This window comes from Rousettus aegyptiacus, unplaced genomic scaffold (genome assembly GCF_014176215.1).
Source record: "Rousettus aegyptiacus isolate mRouAeg1 unplaced genomic scaffold, mRouAeg1.p scaffold_m13_p_1, whole genome shotgun sequence".
Classification (NCBI taxonomy): domain Eukaryota; kingdom Metazoa; phylum Chordata; class Mammalia; order Chiroptera; family Pteropodidae; genus Rousettus; species Rousettus aegyptiacus.
In genome coordinates this window covers 65,180,284-65,195,274 of record NW_023416284.1, presented here as the reverse complement: position 1 = coordinate 65,195,274, position 14,991 = coordinate 65,180,284, and the positions used below count along the sequence as shown (strand labels likewise).

The 14,991-nt window shown below is 32.2% G+C and overlaps 1 protein-coding gene across 4 annotated transcripts in view; it reads right to left on the bottom strand.

Moving 5' to 3' along the window:
- Positions 1–7,804: 7,804 nt before the first annotated feature.
- Positions 7,805–14,991, bottom strand: part of MTF2 (metal response element binding transcription factor 2) — a 60,140-nt gene continuing 52,953 nt past the window's right edge. For all 4 annotated transcript variants that reach the window (XM_016134250.2, XM_016134253.2, XM_036236512.1 and 1 more), the window contains 4 exons: positions 12,391–12,496; positions 12,220–12,272; positions 11,999–12,103; positions 7,805–10,221 (listed from right to left, as the gene is read on the bottom strand). In XM_016134250.2, coding sequence (XP_015989736.1) covers positions 9,864–10,221; positions 11,999–12,103; positions 12,220–12,272; positions 12,391–12,496 — 622 coding nt within the window. In that variant the 3' untranslated portion in view covers positions 7,805–9,863. The remainder of the gene's footprint in view (positions 10,222–11,998; positions 12,104–12,219; positions 12,273–12,390; positions 12,497–14,991) is intronic.

The following is a 14,991-nucleotide window of genomic DNA, read 5'->3' as shown; positions in this document are numbered from 1 at the left end:
AATCCAGACCTAAGGTGATATATGAAAGAGGGCACTTTGAGATGATGGACTCTGGATCCCTGAACCTGAAAGAGAAAGGCAAGAAAATGAAGGGCAGGGAAAAAATATGGAGGTCTTCAATGACCATGAGTCAACAGCAAAATGAACAATGAGAAAGTTACTTAATACTGGAATGAACTTCCTTATATATGACTACTCCCCAATCCTGGAAGTTCTCAAGTGGCAATAATGATCAGATGTTATAAAAAGGGATTATTTCTACATCTGATATTGAGTGGAAGGATGGACTAATAAACCTAAAAGGACTAGTAATGCCATTTGTAGGAGAAAGCTGAAAATAAAGGCCAGAGCTTTAAAAAATACATTTTAGAGTTCCAATGCTAGATTCTTGCCTGATATTAAAAAACAAATTGAAAATGAAATTAAAAACATTTAAAATCATTCCAAAGAAAATGACACACTAAGGTATAACTCTAACAACATGTACAGGATCTGTATGCTAAAAATTATCAAATCCTGGTCAAAGACCTAAATAAATGGTGAAACCATGTCCATGGATTGGGAGTATGAAATAGTAAAAATGTCAATTCTTCCTAAATTAATCTATAAATACAATAACATAATTCTTATCAAAATCTAGCAAGGCTTGTTTTTGTAGAGACAGGTTTATTCTAAAAATTTATTCTAAAAGGCAAAGGACAAGGAATTGCTAAGACATTTCAAAAAAGAATAAAATACCGAAGTTAAGGCTTACTAGGTACTGGTGGAAGAACAGACACACAGATTAATGGAACAAGATTCTAGAAATACATCAAAACATGTCCAACTGATTTTTGTCAAAGGTGCAAGAGTAATTCAAAATGGAAAAGGCAGATTTTTAGAGAAATAATGCTGGAAAGATTGGGGCAAACATAGATAAAAACATGAACTTAAATGTATAAACACTATAAAGCTTTTCAAAACAATAGGAGGAAATCTTCAAGACCTAGGGTTAGACAAAACGCATTCATACTTGAAACCAAATACATGACCCATTAAGAAAAAAATTAATAAAGTGAACCTCATCAAAAGCAAAAACTGTTGCGCTGTTAAGAGGATGAAAAAATAAGCTGCAGATGGGGCAAAAATATATATAAATCACATATCCAAAAAAATTAGAATATAGAAAATTCTCAAAGCTCAACAGTAGAAAAAATTCAATTAGAAATGGGCAAACGATATGAACAGACATTTTACTGAAGAAATTACAACACAAAATGCTCGCAAGGATTAAGAGAAATTTAGTCACTCATATATTGCTAGTGGGATAGAAAATGGTAGTCACTCTGGAAAATATTTTGGCAGTTTCTTATAAAACTAAACATGGACTTACCATTCAATCCAGCATTTATATTCTTGGACACTTATCCCTGAGAGATGAAAACTTACATTTAAATAAAAACCTGTACACAAATTATACAAAGCAGCTTAATTTATAATAGCCCAAAATTGGAAATAACTCAAAATGTCCTTCGAAGACTCAATGGCTAAAGTTGGGTACATCATCCATGGAATACTATGCAGCAAAGAAACTATTAACACGTGCAACAATTTGGATAGACTTCAAGGGAATTATGATTAGTGGTGAAAAACAAACTTAAAAGGTTACACAATGTATGGCTCCTTTTATGTAATGTTCTTGATAAACAAAATTATAGAGATAGAGAACAGATTAGTAGTTGCCAGATGTTAGGAATGGAGGGAAGAACATGTGGCTATCAAGGCAGTCTTGTGGTAGAACGATTCATTCTTAATTATGGTAGTTACATAGGTCTATGTATAAAATTATATAGAACAATAGACACACACACACAGAGGGCTTGTAAAATTGGTGAAAACTGAATAAACTCTGGATTGTACCATGTCAATTTTCTGGACTCAATATTGTACTAATATGCAAGATGTTACCATTGGAGGAAACTGTGAACAGTACACCAGGACTCTCTATACATTTTTTTTGGTGACTGCTTGTGAGTCTGTAATTATTTTAAAATAAAAATTCAAACAAAAATGAGACAGATGAATTTTATACCTGAAACAAACATTAGTATGTTGGTATATACATATTTCTGAAAGAGTCTATCAATGAGTTTAACAATGTACTCTAGCTTCATATTAAATAAAACCAATCCCGACAAAGAGAACAGTAAATGAAAGAGGGAATTTTAACTACTTCACTTTTCTCCTAGTTGTAAAACAACAGGCCCTCACATATTGACTGAGATGCTGATTCTCAAAGCCAGGTCTATTCTTACCCTGCTCCTTCATTTTGAGCTAAGCTTTTCCCTCCGTTAGCCACTCTTTAAGGTAATCTATCCTTCCAAGGTACAACTGAAATACCGCAGTCCAAAGCAATCTCATTTCTCCAAGGATATAACACATATCTGAATACCTTTAGTCATAGTTTACAAATACTGTTTAACTCTCATGACTTAACTAAGACTTAGAATTCTCTAAACTATAACCCCTGAATTCCTTCCGCCACCCCCAAAAAACCTCCATCTCTTTGAATTTATGCTGTTTCTTATCCTACCCTATTTTTACCAAAATCTTATCCTCTTCAATAAGTTCTTCCCTAAAGCCTCTTAGATTTATTCTAAGTTTCTATGGAACCTTGTACCAGTATTCCATAGTACTTATCACATTTCAACTTAAATTTAGTTGTATTTATGTTTGTATCCTCTATAATTTAAGAATTCAGAGCATGGCTCCCAACATTTCATTTCTCTCTTCATAGCATCTCATAGGTATTCATTCTAAGTATGGCTGCTGTATTTAAATAACACAAAATGGTTTGAAAAACCATTTTAAGGAACTCTAATACTAAAATGTATTGACCTGTGTCCATTCCAAAAAGATATGTCCAAGTCCTAACTCCAAGTACCTATGAATGTGACCTTATCAGGAAATAGGGTTTTTGTAGATGTATTTAAGTAAGTTAAGGATTTTGAGATCATCCTGGAATCCTTAATCCAATGACTGGTATCCTTATCTGAGAAAGGAGAGGGAGATTTAACACAGAATAATGTTAGTCTACAGCCAAGGAATGCTAAAGATTGCTGGCTGCTACCAAAAGCTAAAAGAGGCATGGAATGAATTTTCCCTCAGAGCCATCGGTTTGATTTCAGACTTTTAGCCTGTAGAAACTGTGAGATAAATTGCTGTTGTTTTATGCCAGTAAGTCTGTGGTAATTTGTTATGGCAGGCCTAGGCAACTATACCTCAATAGTACAACCTTCTAAACATTCAGAAAAATAAACTATGTATGAGCAATAATGAAGTTCTTAAGAAATAATTTTTAACTAAAACCATATTTTACCTAAAGTGAATTTCATTTAACCATATTTTATCTAAAGTGAATTTCATTTATAATGACTTATATTAAAGAGTTCAGTCCAATCTCTCAATATGAAATATCTTGTATTAAAAGTACTGTTTTAAAAGATGTAAAATCAAAGTTATACTCATATACACCATACTTTCAAAAATTCATACTACTCCTAAAGAGAATAATCATGGTCAACAGATGAAGTTCTATTTTACAATGATATTTTGACTACTATATATCTTAATGTTCTAAATGGCAAAGGCTCATATTATCAATGTAATTTGAATTGTTTATTCGCTATAAAAATTTAATCCAGTGCTTCCCTTTAATCCTTAAGTACATGAAATAAAACCATGTCAACTTGCTAGTCTCTAAATATTTTTCTTATATGACAAGTCTATACTCGACAAAACACTATTTTCCCTTTCCTATGATATACAAATGGCATGAACAAACTCTAACACCTTGTTGAAGAGGGAAAGCCTGTTGGTTCATCTTAGACTTACTGAGGCACAGTTTTGGTTCCTTTATCCCTTTATCAGAAAATCTCTTCCATAATACAAAAGCGTATCAGGTCCACAGATTTTTTTTTTTTTGGTAGTATAATTTTGCTTTTGTCTTGCTCCACAGTATTACTAAGTAATAGAAAACCAAGGTGCTTTGTTTTCCAAGTATTTTTTGCTATTTTAAGGTAATCTGAAGATCAATTAGAGACATAAAATAATCTAACCTGTGCTAGTTTACATTACAGTCTTATCTCACTTATCTCACTTATCCAGCTGTCTAAAAGTCTCAACTACTATGGATATTATAAAAGAGGAAGAAAAACAAATGAAAAACTTATTTTGTGTATGAACAATATAAAAAGCCATTTACTTTTTCTCAGAAGAAAAATCACTCTCAAACCCTCACTCAAGAGCCTAAAAACATCAGAATTATAGGCAAAATAGGTTTAAATTTTTATTTATTTGTTCCAGAAAACCCTACTTAAATTCTTCCCAGTCTACAGCAAATTGTTTAGAAACTAAGTTGGAAAGAAGGGAAAGTGAAAAAGCTGCTCAATGCAGTGTGAATAAAAATGGATTATCAACAAGGGGACTGCCACAGAAGATCTGTAAAAACAGACACACACACACACACAACCTCCACTAATTACAATCCTTCACTAAGTATATATTATTAATACTGAATGCTGCTATTAACATAAAAGCACCAGTGGGCCTAAGTAACTAAGAGTAAGGACAAGATTCCCTAACCACATTTATATCCCTGAGAATAACACCATATTTCAGCAATATATAAAATGAAAGTTCACAATCTCTCAGTAATTAGGAAAAACTTCACATGCTAGGAATGGTGTTTTTTAAAATATTAAGTACTTAATGTTTTTAATAATATGAAGTATTTAATACATTCTAGAAAAATCTTCAATAAAGTGGCATTTGAAAAGCTTCTGATCTTTAATGGTATATAAAGAAGTATAAAGAATGGGTTTCTAATGATATAATTCTTTACTGGAAAATTTATATTGAGAAGTAAAAATAACACAGAAAATCTAAAATACAAGGTTATGCAAAATTATAACAACAACAACAAAAAATCAATGGATCTGTTACAGATATGCTTTTGGATTCTGGAAGCGGTTTGGAGGTAAAGAGATAAAGGAACCAAAACTGCTTCCATAAGTCTTAGAGGAACCAATATGCTTTCCCTATCAAAATTCTAACAAGCTTTATTTCCTGAAACTTTCATGTCTCCTCAATGAAAAGTTCAACTTCAAAGCAAGCTTTACGTGTTTTCAAAGTGGACCAAAATTCTCACAAAATCTTGTTTCTGTCTTAAATTCTGTATGAGAAAAATTTCCTAACATTTCACTAATAATATTAAAGATAAAATGTTTGAGGTCAATTGTTGGTTAAAACAACACTAATTACCATCCTTCACTAAGTATATATTATTAATACTGTTAATACTATTAACATTTAACTTAAATTTCAACCTCATTTTGACTATCTTTCAATGTAATTTATAAACTAAAATAAATTGTAATGTATCTAAGATTATATATGCAAATTATCAATTTACATAAACACATAATAGCAATGTAATTGAATTTCTAAAAATCATTAAAAAATGGTATTTCTCTAGCAAAAGTAAAACATTTGAAAAACTTAATTTCTTATAAAAAATTGTTTCTGCTGAGCTTTTTAATCTCTGCTTGATATGAAAAAACTACTTTTAACTACCTGCTAGACATTCATTCAGACACTATCAACATTTTTTCAACATTTCACATAATTAATGACGGGTTGAATAACCTTGGTAAAACTCTGTAACAAAATATAAACTAGTTTTACTTAATTCACCATGCCCATGTCACAAACAAAGTACTGATGATCAAACATAAACAATACCCACAAGAAAGTCAAGAGAAGCCAACAGGCATGTGCAGACCACCTCTCACAATATGACTTCAAGAATGAACAAAGTCTTCCAAAACACAGCTATCCATTTGGCACAATCTTGTAGCACTGACCTTACACATACTGTGTCTGTTCCACGACATCAGTGTCAGTACTGCTCTTGTGATACTCAAGAAAACTCAATGTAAGTAATTACTTACAAAGAAATTACATTTTTGACAGGTAGAATTAAGCTTTGGAGAGCCAAAAAACCTATTCTAAGATTTTCTTGCTCACTTACCCCTTCTCACCATGAATCAATGTGTGCCTATTTGGGGACTACATTGCCCTTATTAAGAAAGTATGCCATAGGGTTTAAAAAAAAAAAAAAAAAAAAAGATTGAATCACCTTTTGGTACACACAAGGAACAGAAATCAGGCTAATGATAATGACAAAATACATTTTGGTTTTATCCAGTAAGTAGATTTTATCAACTATGAAGGCTTTGTTCATTTGTTTGCTTGCTTAAATCCAGTAGAAATTTTTCCTGAATGAGAGAGACATCACATTGAAGATATTGCAAAAGTGAAGAATTAATCACCCAGTTTCAATATTCATCTCCAACAAAGAGAAAATGGAAGGGGAGCAAGCAAATGGGGATTCTGTTGGGGAGAAGTGAAGAGAAGGAAGAAAAAAAAGAGTGAGCTGGTTAATCTGCAGTCTTATTCTAATTTCAAATATAAAGACAGCAAAATATTTTGATCTAGCCACTTCTTTTAAGACATCTTGATATTATAATTTAAAAGTTAAAATATTGTACTTGGCACCCATCTACTTATTCAGCGAGCCAGCTGGCTTTCCCAGCTTCTCCAATCTTCAAATTTATATCAAACATCTAGTTTCTTAACTGCTATTAGTTAGAAAAGAATCCATGATATATAAAATTCTCACTTTACATTTAACTGTCAAATTTTTATTTTCCTGAGGAAAGGAAAGTGACTAATCAACTGCCACAGAAGAAACCAAAGGAGACTTTTTTAGAGTGTATATATTCATTGAGGTACTCAAATATAATTAAAAGAGGAAAACTTCCCCATACAAACAGGGAATTATTTTTAATATTTCCCAAAGTTGCACAGGCATCTTCCCTTTTCATCGCATCCTCAAACAACTCTAGAACCATATTATAAAACAGTCTACTGTATCAATTCAAGTCAGATCGTGTTCCAATAAAAACAGTATCTAGTAGAAACTCAATCAAGTATCCCAAAAAACAGAATTAGTTCTACCCCAAACACTGATAAAATCTTCTGTATATATAATAGAAACCAAACATGCATAGTTAAACATACCTTACAAATAAAAGGGGAGAGAGAGGTATCCTTGACTCACATATCCATGAACATTCCCTTCTGTTACACATTTAATAACAAAATATACCTAGCAAGATCTAACTTCATCACCCTGACATTAGAATTTATACAATAACTCTGATAATTCATGTTATGATCTTGTTTGATCACCTAACAGACTAAGAATCCATATTTATCATTAATTATCAGGGTATTTATAAAAATATATTTGTTTGAAATAAAAATGGAATTGAAATGAGTAAGGTATACTATTTTTACATCTTTTCTTTCTGTAGCCTAGGGCCAAAGCTTTTCAGGAAAAAAAAAATTTTTTTTTTCATGTGAATCCTGACATCTATATAAGAAAAAAGAAAACAGTTGAAAAGTCTGAATTTTTGGCAGTTTAAAGATAGGGTAAAGAGAGGGAGGTGTACTGTCTTTCAAGTATAAACTGTATGAGCTGGCTGACTAGTTAGTTTTTTTAAAGGGTCATTTAAGGTGAATAATTATTAATATTATTTGGGGGACAAGAGGAAAATGAAAACAAAGTTTTATAAAGATTGATTCAAATGAACATATTTACAATGGAATTAAAAAATCTTTAGCTCCCTAGCTAAATAAAAGTAGTCATCTACTGCACCAGTGTGTATTTTCAAGCAAATACAAAGGCAAAACTCATTAGCTCTTTAAAAAATACACACATTTAATGTTGGTCTGTTTTAATTCTAAGTAAAGCAATTCCAAAAATACAAACTGAACATCAGAGCCATGTGAACCACCATGATAAAATAAAACAGACATTCACATAATTACGTCTAAAGACAGTTCAGCTTAATAAATCATCTTCCAAGTATGCCAAAGAAAGAGTTACTAAAAATACTGCTGGTGTTCAGTTAGAATTAAAGGACTTTTGGGAAAATGAAATAATATGATACAGATGGAGTGAGTAAGGTTACACGGGATTTACATTTTCCATTACCCCTAGATATAAACAAACATTCAAAATCAACACAAACTCTGTGTGTTATTCAAAATATTGCAGCTGCAGGAAAGGCAACTTTAAATTAATAGCTAGGGGAAAATCAAGTTTTGGTGGAGGTAAACAGAAGTGACAGTTTTTAATTTGCACTTTTGTAAAGCTCATTTATACCTGGCCAACCAGGAACCAAATGCAGGACAACGAAGTTCTCTGCTTCTTTTGGCTATAATGTGACAAGGAAAAATCATCTTTTGAAGATGTTTAAAGACATAAAGCAACTTTCTTTATAAACAGTCAAATAATCAATCAATGGAATAAATAAGTACTAACCCACATTTTTACTGCTCTGTAATCACTACATTTTACATATTTTTCATTTTGGCAGCAAATTCCCCAATTTTTAAGCTAAAATCCACTAATTACTTTTAAGAGTAAAATGGATGCCACCAAAATAAGAATATTCTTCTGTTTACTCTTTGGCTAAAAAAGAAAACAAACAAAATAAAACATAAAGAAACAGAAGACAACTCTAACACTGGTGATAAAAGAAATTGTTTTTTTTTTTTTACATGTAAAATAAAGTTATCAATTTAAATCTTGGTACACTTTATAAAAACAAGAGGTAATGTTGTAATAAAACAGCAGTAGCCTTGGCAGGCAACATACTGTTTGTTAACCCTGTGCAATAAAATACTTTGTTCATACTACACTTATTCAACATGACTAACAGTTACTACAGACATTTCAGGAATCTTCACGGGACTCCTATAGACTTACTGTTAAAACTGAGAGACATTTACAATCATAATGTGCCATGAAAACTTGAAAACGTTACTTCTAGTAGGAGATAATGTTTGTATTATTTGAATTTGTTTTAGGTACTGAACAGCTGAGTTACAAGGACTGAAAAAGAAAAGCATTCTAAAAGCCCATGAACACTGTTGTTCACACCCTTCTTCAGAACACACTAAACTTGTCTGACACATTTATCTTCATACATAGCAAGCAACAGCACCCAATACAAGCCTGAGAAGAAATGCTGCTGTGTAAATACTGCAACTATTCCTGAAAAAAGAATTATGGGACATATACTCCAAAGCTGCCCATTCCCATAATTTGTATTGCATAGGTCACATAATCACACACATATATATACACATGTGTATATATATGCACATGCAAAGAATATATTAAGACGACAATGAAGTCTAGTCACAGAGCAATTTACAGGCTCAATATATTTTTTACACTTTGCTTGAAAGAAAATTTCAATATTTTACAGTCTTTTAGTAGGCATTATATACACTGCACTTTATGAAATCTAAAAGGTATTGAAATAAATTTTTTCCAACATTTTGGTAACAAAACAGACAATGTTTCTTCAAATACTTGTGCTATATATCTACATGATCTGTTTTCTCTGATAACCACTAATCACAAAAACTGACTCAATGGAATAATGAGAAAAATTATCTAACGCCATGCATGGGTTTGAATCGTTTTTAATATCCTATCCTAGAAACATTTTACAAATCTTAAATTTAAAAAAGTAAGTCTCTGTTCTGATTTTTAAAAGATATCTTTTTATGACAATATCCATAACATTGACAAGTACATGTTAAGGCTAATATCATCTTCTTTTGTAAATTTTTTTGACTTTTTTTTTTTTTTAAGAAAGATAGTAAAAGCCAGACTCCTTTAGAGCTTTGAACTGTACCTACAGAAAATGAGAGTGCAGTGAACATAATGTTCAGTCCTACAGTCAGGATGCAGTTGCTCCTTCCCATTCCACAAGATACTGCACCTTTCCATCAAGTGTCACCCGACGAGCCAACACTCGGTATTTTTCACCACATGCTATTCTACCTGCAGCACCAAAATAACTGGTAATGGAGTTCTTTAGATGATTGAGTTGTAACTCCTGATCTGCTAAATTATTTAAAATTTCTGTGTTGAGTTCATCAAATTGGTAATCTTCTTTGCCTTCATCATCTTTTACAATTTCTGAGTTCTGAGTCTGGAGTGCTCTTCTTGGAAGACGACCCCTTCTCCTCCGTAAATGTGGTATTGCAGCAGGCCAAGATCTTCCTGTACGAGTTCTTTTTCTGGAGTCAGATAAACTGTAAAACAAAAAGGCCAAAATTGTCTACTGAGTTAGTTTATAAGCATCCTCTTCCCACACAATAGATTCTCTGATTTTTTCTTATCGCTCTGTTATAAATATATACCCTGGCTTACATAAAAATAGGCCAAACTAAAACAATTAATGCTATATAAGTGGATTATCACTCGCCTTCATTAGACTCCATCACCTTCTTGGGGCTGACTTTTGAAGAGTTTTTCTTCCTTAACTGTATGTTCTATTACGCTTAAAAGAATCAGAGGATATTTTTGAATTATGAGGCCAACAAGGCAAATTCTTAACAAGAGGCCCTATTCATAAGTCAAGTTTTGTTTTATCATTAAAAAGAAAATAGTTTGTTCATGCATTCATTCAATGCAGAAAATATTTAATAAGTACCTACTATATATATGACACTGTTCCATGTACTTAAACATGACAGAACTAGAATAACAGGTCTCTTATTACCGGTTCAAGGCCAAGTGAAGCAATGTAACAAACTGAAATAAGCATAAACTAGAATCAGGGTCTAGCTTCAGGTGATACTAGCCAAATTTAAATCTCTTATTTTCTGTGTCTTTTAAGCAAAAAGATTAAGTGAAGGGACTGAACTAGATAATCTTTGAGGTGCTTTTCAGTTTAGAAATTGATTTTACAATCTTATAACAAGGAGAGCATAGAGTATAAAAGTTAAATTCAAAGACTTTATAATTTTACAACCCATCTCTGTTATATCTGGCAAACATGCTAACTTGGGCTTGTTACTTAAAACCTTTTAAGTCAGCAGTCCCCAACCTTTCTGGCACCACGGACAGTGCTCCTATGAAAATCTAATGCCTAATGATCTGAGGTGGGATTAAGGTGGTAATGCTAACGCTGGGAAGGGAGATGAAGCTTCGCTAGCCTGCCGCTCACCTCCTGCTGTGCAGCCCGGTTCCTAACAGGTCATGGACTGCCACCAGCCTACCGCCTGGGGGTTGGAGACCCCTGCTCTAAGTCTCAGTTTCCTTATCTGCAAAATGGAAATAAAGGGACCTACGACTTGAAAGATTGTTTTAAGAATTAAATAATGTATATAAAAAGTTCAGCACAATGCTTAGTAAAAAGCCAAAAAACAGTTCACATGATTATCCATGACTCATTTAAAAATGACTTACCTTTTAAGCCTTTAAACACTTAGAATTTTATATTATTTAGAAGAGCAGTTTTTGAATTGGGAACAGAAATTAAAGGGAGAAGTATAAAACTTGGAAGTTCGTAACTCTTACCCCAAGTAAATAAAACTTTGCATGACTAATAAATCATACTTTAGGAAAAAGTTATCCTTCTGAAGAGTCAGGTTAAACAAAATATTAGAGAAGTCTGCTACTGATAAAAATCTTGAATTAAAAAGTTCTTTTACTAATAAAAGGATTTATGTTCCTGATTCAGACTTAGTATTAAACAAACAAACAAACAAAGTCTTCCTAAAACAAGGCACACTTATATATTAAAAACATAAAAAAGTCTCACAGAAAAGAGCACAGCTGGTATAGCTTTCTCTATGCACACAGTGTATTTCCTAACAGATCTGAAATATTTCATGTTTGTGCTCTGAAAAGCAAAAATATTCAGACGAATATTAACAACCTAAGGAATCTACATATGGACTGCTTTTCAAAAGGTGAAAGACATACTTGTATCATTTTCAATTGCTACAAAATTCATTAATGATCAGTCACAAAGAAAAAGAGTGTACAGGAAACTTAATAAAGAATAAGAACATAAATATCTACCCATAATGCCTGGCAATGCTAGACGAGGTAGTTTCTTTTGCACTGGAAGCACCCGTGATATCCACATCTGAGGTATTGGATGAATGTGCGTTTCCCTCAGTTCTCCTGAGACAAAAAAATTTAAATGGTATAATGGCTATATTACATAACAATATAAATACTAATTCCCCCCCACCCCCAAAGAAAGTTTCTAGAATAGGAAAAAATAACTTTCTATTTACCCTATAGAACAAGGTAAATCCAAGGTAGGATTCTCTGAAATTGATTCTTTATCCTGGAAAATAAAAAAATATATACTTAAAGCACAGTTCTAAAGTAAGCTGAAAAAATAAGTTTCTCAGTAATTCAAGCATTCTTCCTTGCTTAGAACATATACCAACATATTATCTTACCAAAGACGGCTCAGCAGTTTTCTGAATCATTTTTCTTGTATATGGGCCAGGTGGACGACCTACAGATTTTTTCTTTCCTTTTTTTTCTATGCCATTGCTTACTTCCCTGAAACATAAAACCATTATGTATTTAATTTCTGCATAAAGAAAATAAACAACAACAACAACAACAAAATCAGTGGACAATATACACTGTCATATCTCTGTAATAATTAGGTTATAATTATTATATTTTTAAATTGATGGTAATATAAAAACAACAAAATTAAATATGGGTTAAATCTATACAAGTTTAGTCAAGCACTCAATACATTCTAATTTAAATATTTTTTGACTTAAGAGATATTTACATATGAAAGGTTTTAAAATGTTCTCTTTAATAGACTTATAAAAATATATATACCATCTTAAAAAAAAAATACTATTTGAGAAAGAAGAATTCATAACTCCTAAAAGTTCAGTTATTTAGTTTAGGTTCTTACTATGTGGGTACTTGGGGGATGTTTCAAGGATTTAATACTAGAAGTGATTAGGAATTTAGGAGTTAACCTCTTAGAGCCAGGAAGTATCTATGCTAAAATATAGTAGCTATAAATATAGGTTGCCTTTAAATAGATATATCTAAATTACACATACACACACACACATTCTTGAATGATGCTGATCAGAAAGAGAATGAAGCACAGAGTGCCTGAGTGTAAAGGTAACTTATCCCTCGTATAGGGTAGTTGAGTCATTCAAAGGGCAAAATTAGAACTAGAAAACTATTTTTGAGACATAAAGGCAAGTATCAAAGGAACAGAAAGAAAAAAGCAAATAGTCAAAGATATCTCTAATCAATAGAAGGGAAGAAGAAAAGGGAAAATAATATAAAGAACATCTATTTCATTTATTCATTATTATCTATCACATAAAGGGGATATTAGATAATAAGAATATTAAGATGGTCCCTGTGAGAAGAGGTTCACAATATAGTTAGAAGGTGATATATCTGTATACAAGCAAGTTAATAAAATGGGTTAAGTGCTAGAAGAAAGTTATCCAGGAAAATTCAATTAAAAACAAGAAAAAGGAAAAATACTACATAATAGGCTTAGAAGGAGGCAAATGGAGAAAAGTAGGAAAGACTACCCCTCCCAACACCAAACTAAGGGTGTGAAATAAAGGTGGAAGTACAAGAGAAAAAGAAAGTAGGGGACCTAGAGGAACAAAGCATAACTAAAACTGTAATCAAAAGTCTCAAGGATAAGGTGGATGGGGCAATACATTATCTTTTTTGAAAGATGACCAATATACCATTTATAAAGGATCTCTGTACTAAAGAAAGTACTCTCAGATTAAAAGGAGCAATTCACACATAGAGCCCAGAGCCCAGAAGGAACTAAGAATTAAGAATGTCTTTTTAAAAAGTTGTACCATTACCTGTTGGCAACAAATAAAAACCTGATAGCAACCACATATGAAGTGTCCTATCAAAATCATGATAAGAATAAGAAAGTTTGTGCAAATCTTTTTCTAATTCATCATATGGACAATTGCTAGCAAAGTATTAACAATAAAATCTGAAAGTGATAGAAATATTCTTTCCTTCCGGGAAAAAAACCTTTAAGTAGTATCTATTTTATTACAAACTCAAACGCTGACCCTCTATAATTACATTTTCTTACTTTCTTCATACATTTCATTTGCTCCTTAAATTTTCCTCTCTGCACAACCCTCTTGGCTATCTTTGCTTCATTATTTCATTGAGAAAACAAAAGCTATCAGCACTTAGTCATCTTCCAAATGGCAAATCTACAACAGAATGAGCTTCTATACCCATCTTCTTTTATACCCTGTTTCAATGGAAGGGTATAAGTCCTCCTATCAAAGGCCACTCCCATGTTCAGGCTCTAAATCCCTCCCCTTTTGGCTTCTCAAAAACTTTACAACATCTTCAATTACTTCCCCTGTCTCCTATGCCAATCTCTTCTCGACTGGATCATTCCTAACTAGCACATAGAACAGGTTCCGATTATCTTCCATCTACTAAAAACCATCACCTGATTACTGCATTTTCCTCTTCAGCTTCCATTCATCTTTCCTTTGTAGTAAAACTAATTCTGAGACAAAAACTCTTTCCACTTTCTCTCTTCTCATTCAGAATTCTTAAAAGATTATTTCCTTTTCCCTTATTATTATCATTACTATTTGAATCTATGCCCTTTATTAGCAGAAAAAGCCCAGTTTTGACATGTAAATTGGGCAGTGCCAGATTCAATTACACTGCAATTCACTTCAATCTGACTTCCATCTTTATCTCTCAAAAATTTTTTTTGTCAAGGTCACTATTAACAGAATGTTATCTTATCCAGGAAACCTTTTTCTCTCATCTAATCCATCTCTAAGCATTCAATACTGTTTAATACACCCAACTTTCTTAAAATCCATAGTCTCTTGGTTTTTATGACACTCAATACTTTCCTGGTTTTCTATCTCACTGATCATTCTTTTTTAGACTCCTTCATTTAATTTCGTCTCTTCTAAATCTCTAACTGATATCAGGGCATTGTTGTGAGCCACAGTCTCTGACTCTGTCTCTATGTTTCTCTCTCAGGTAAT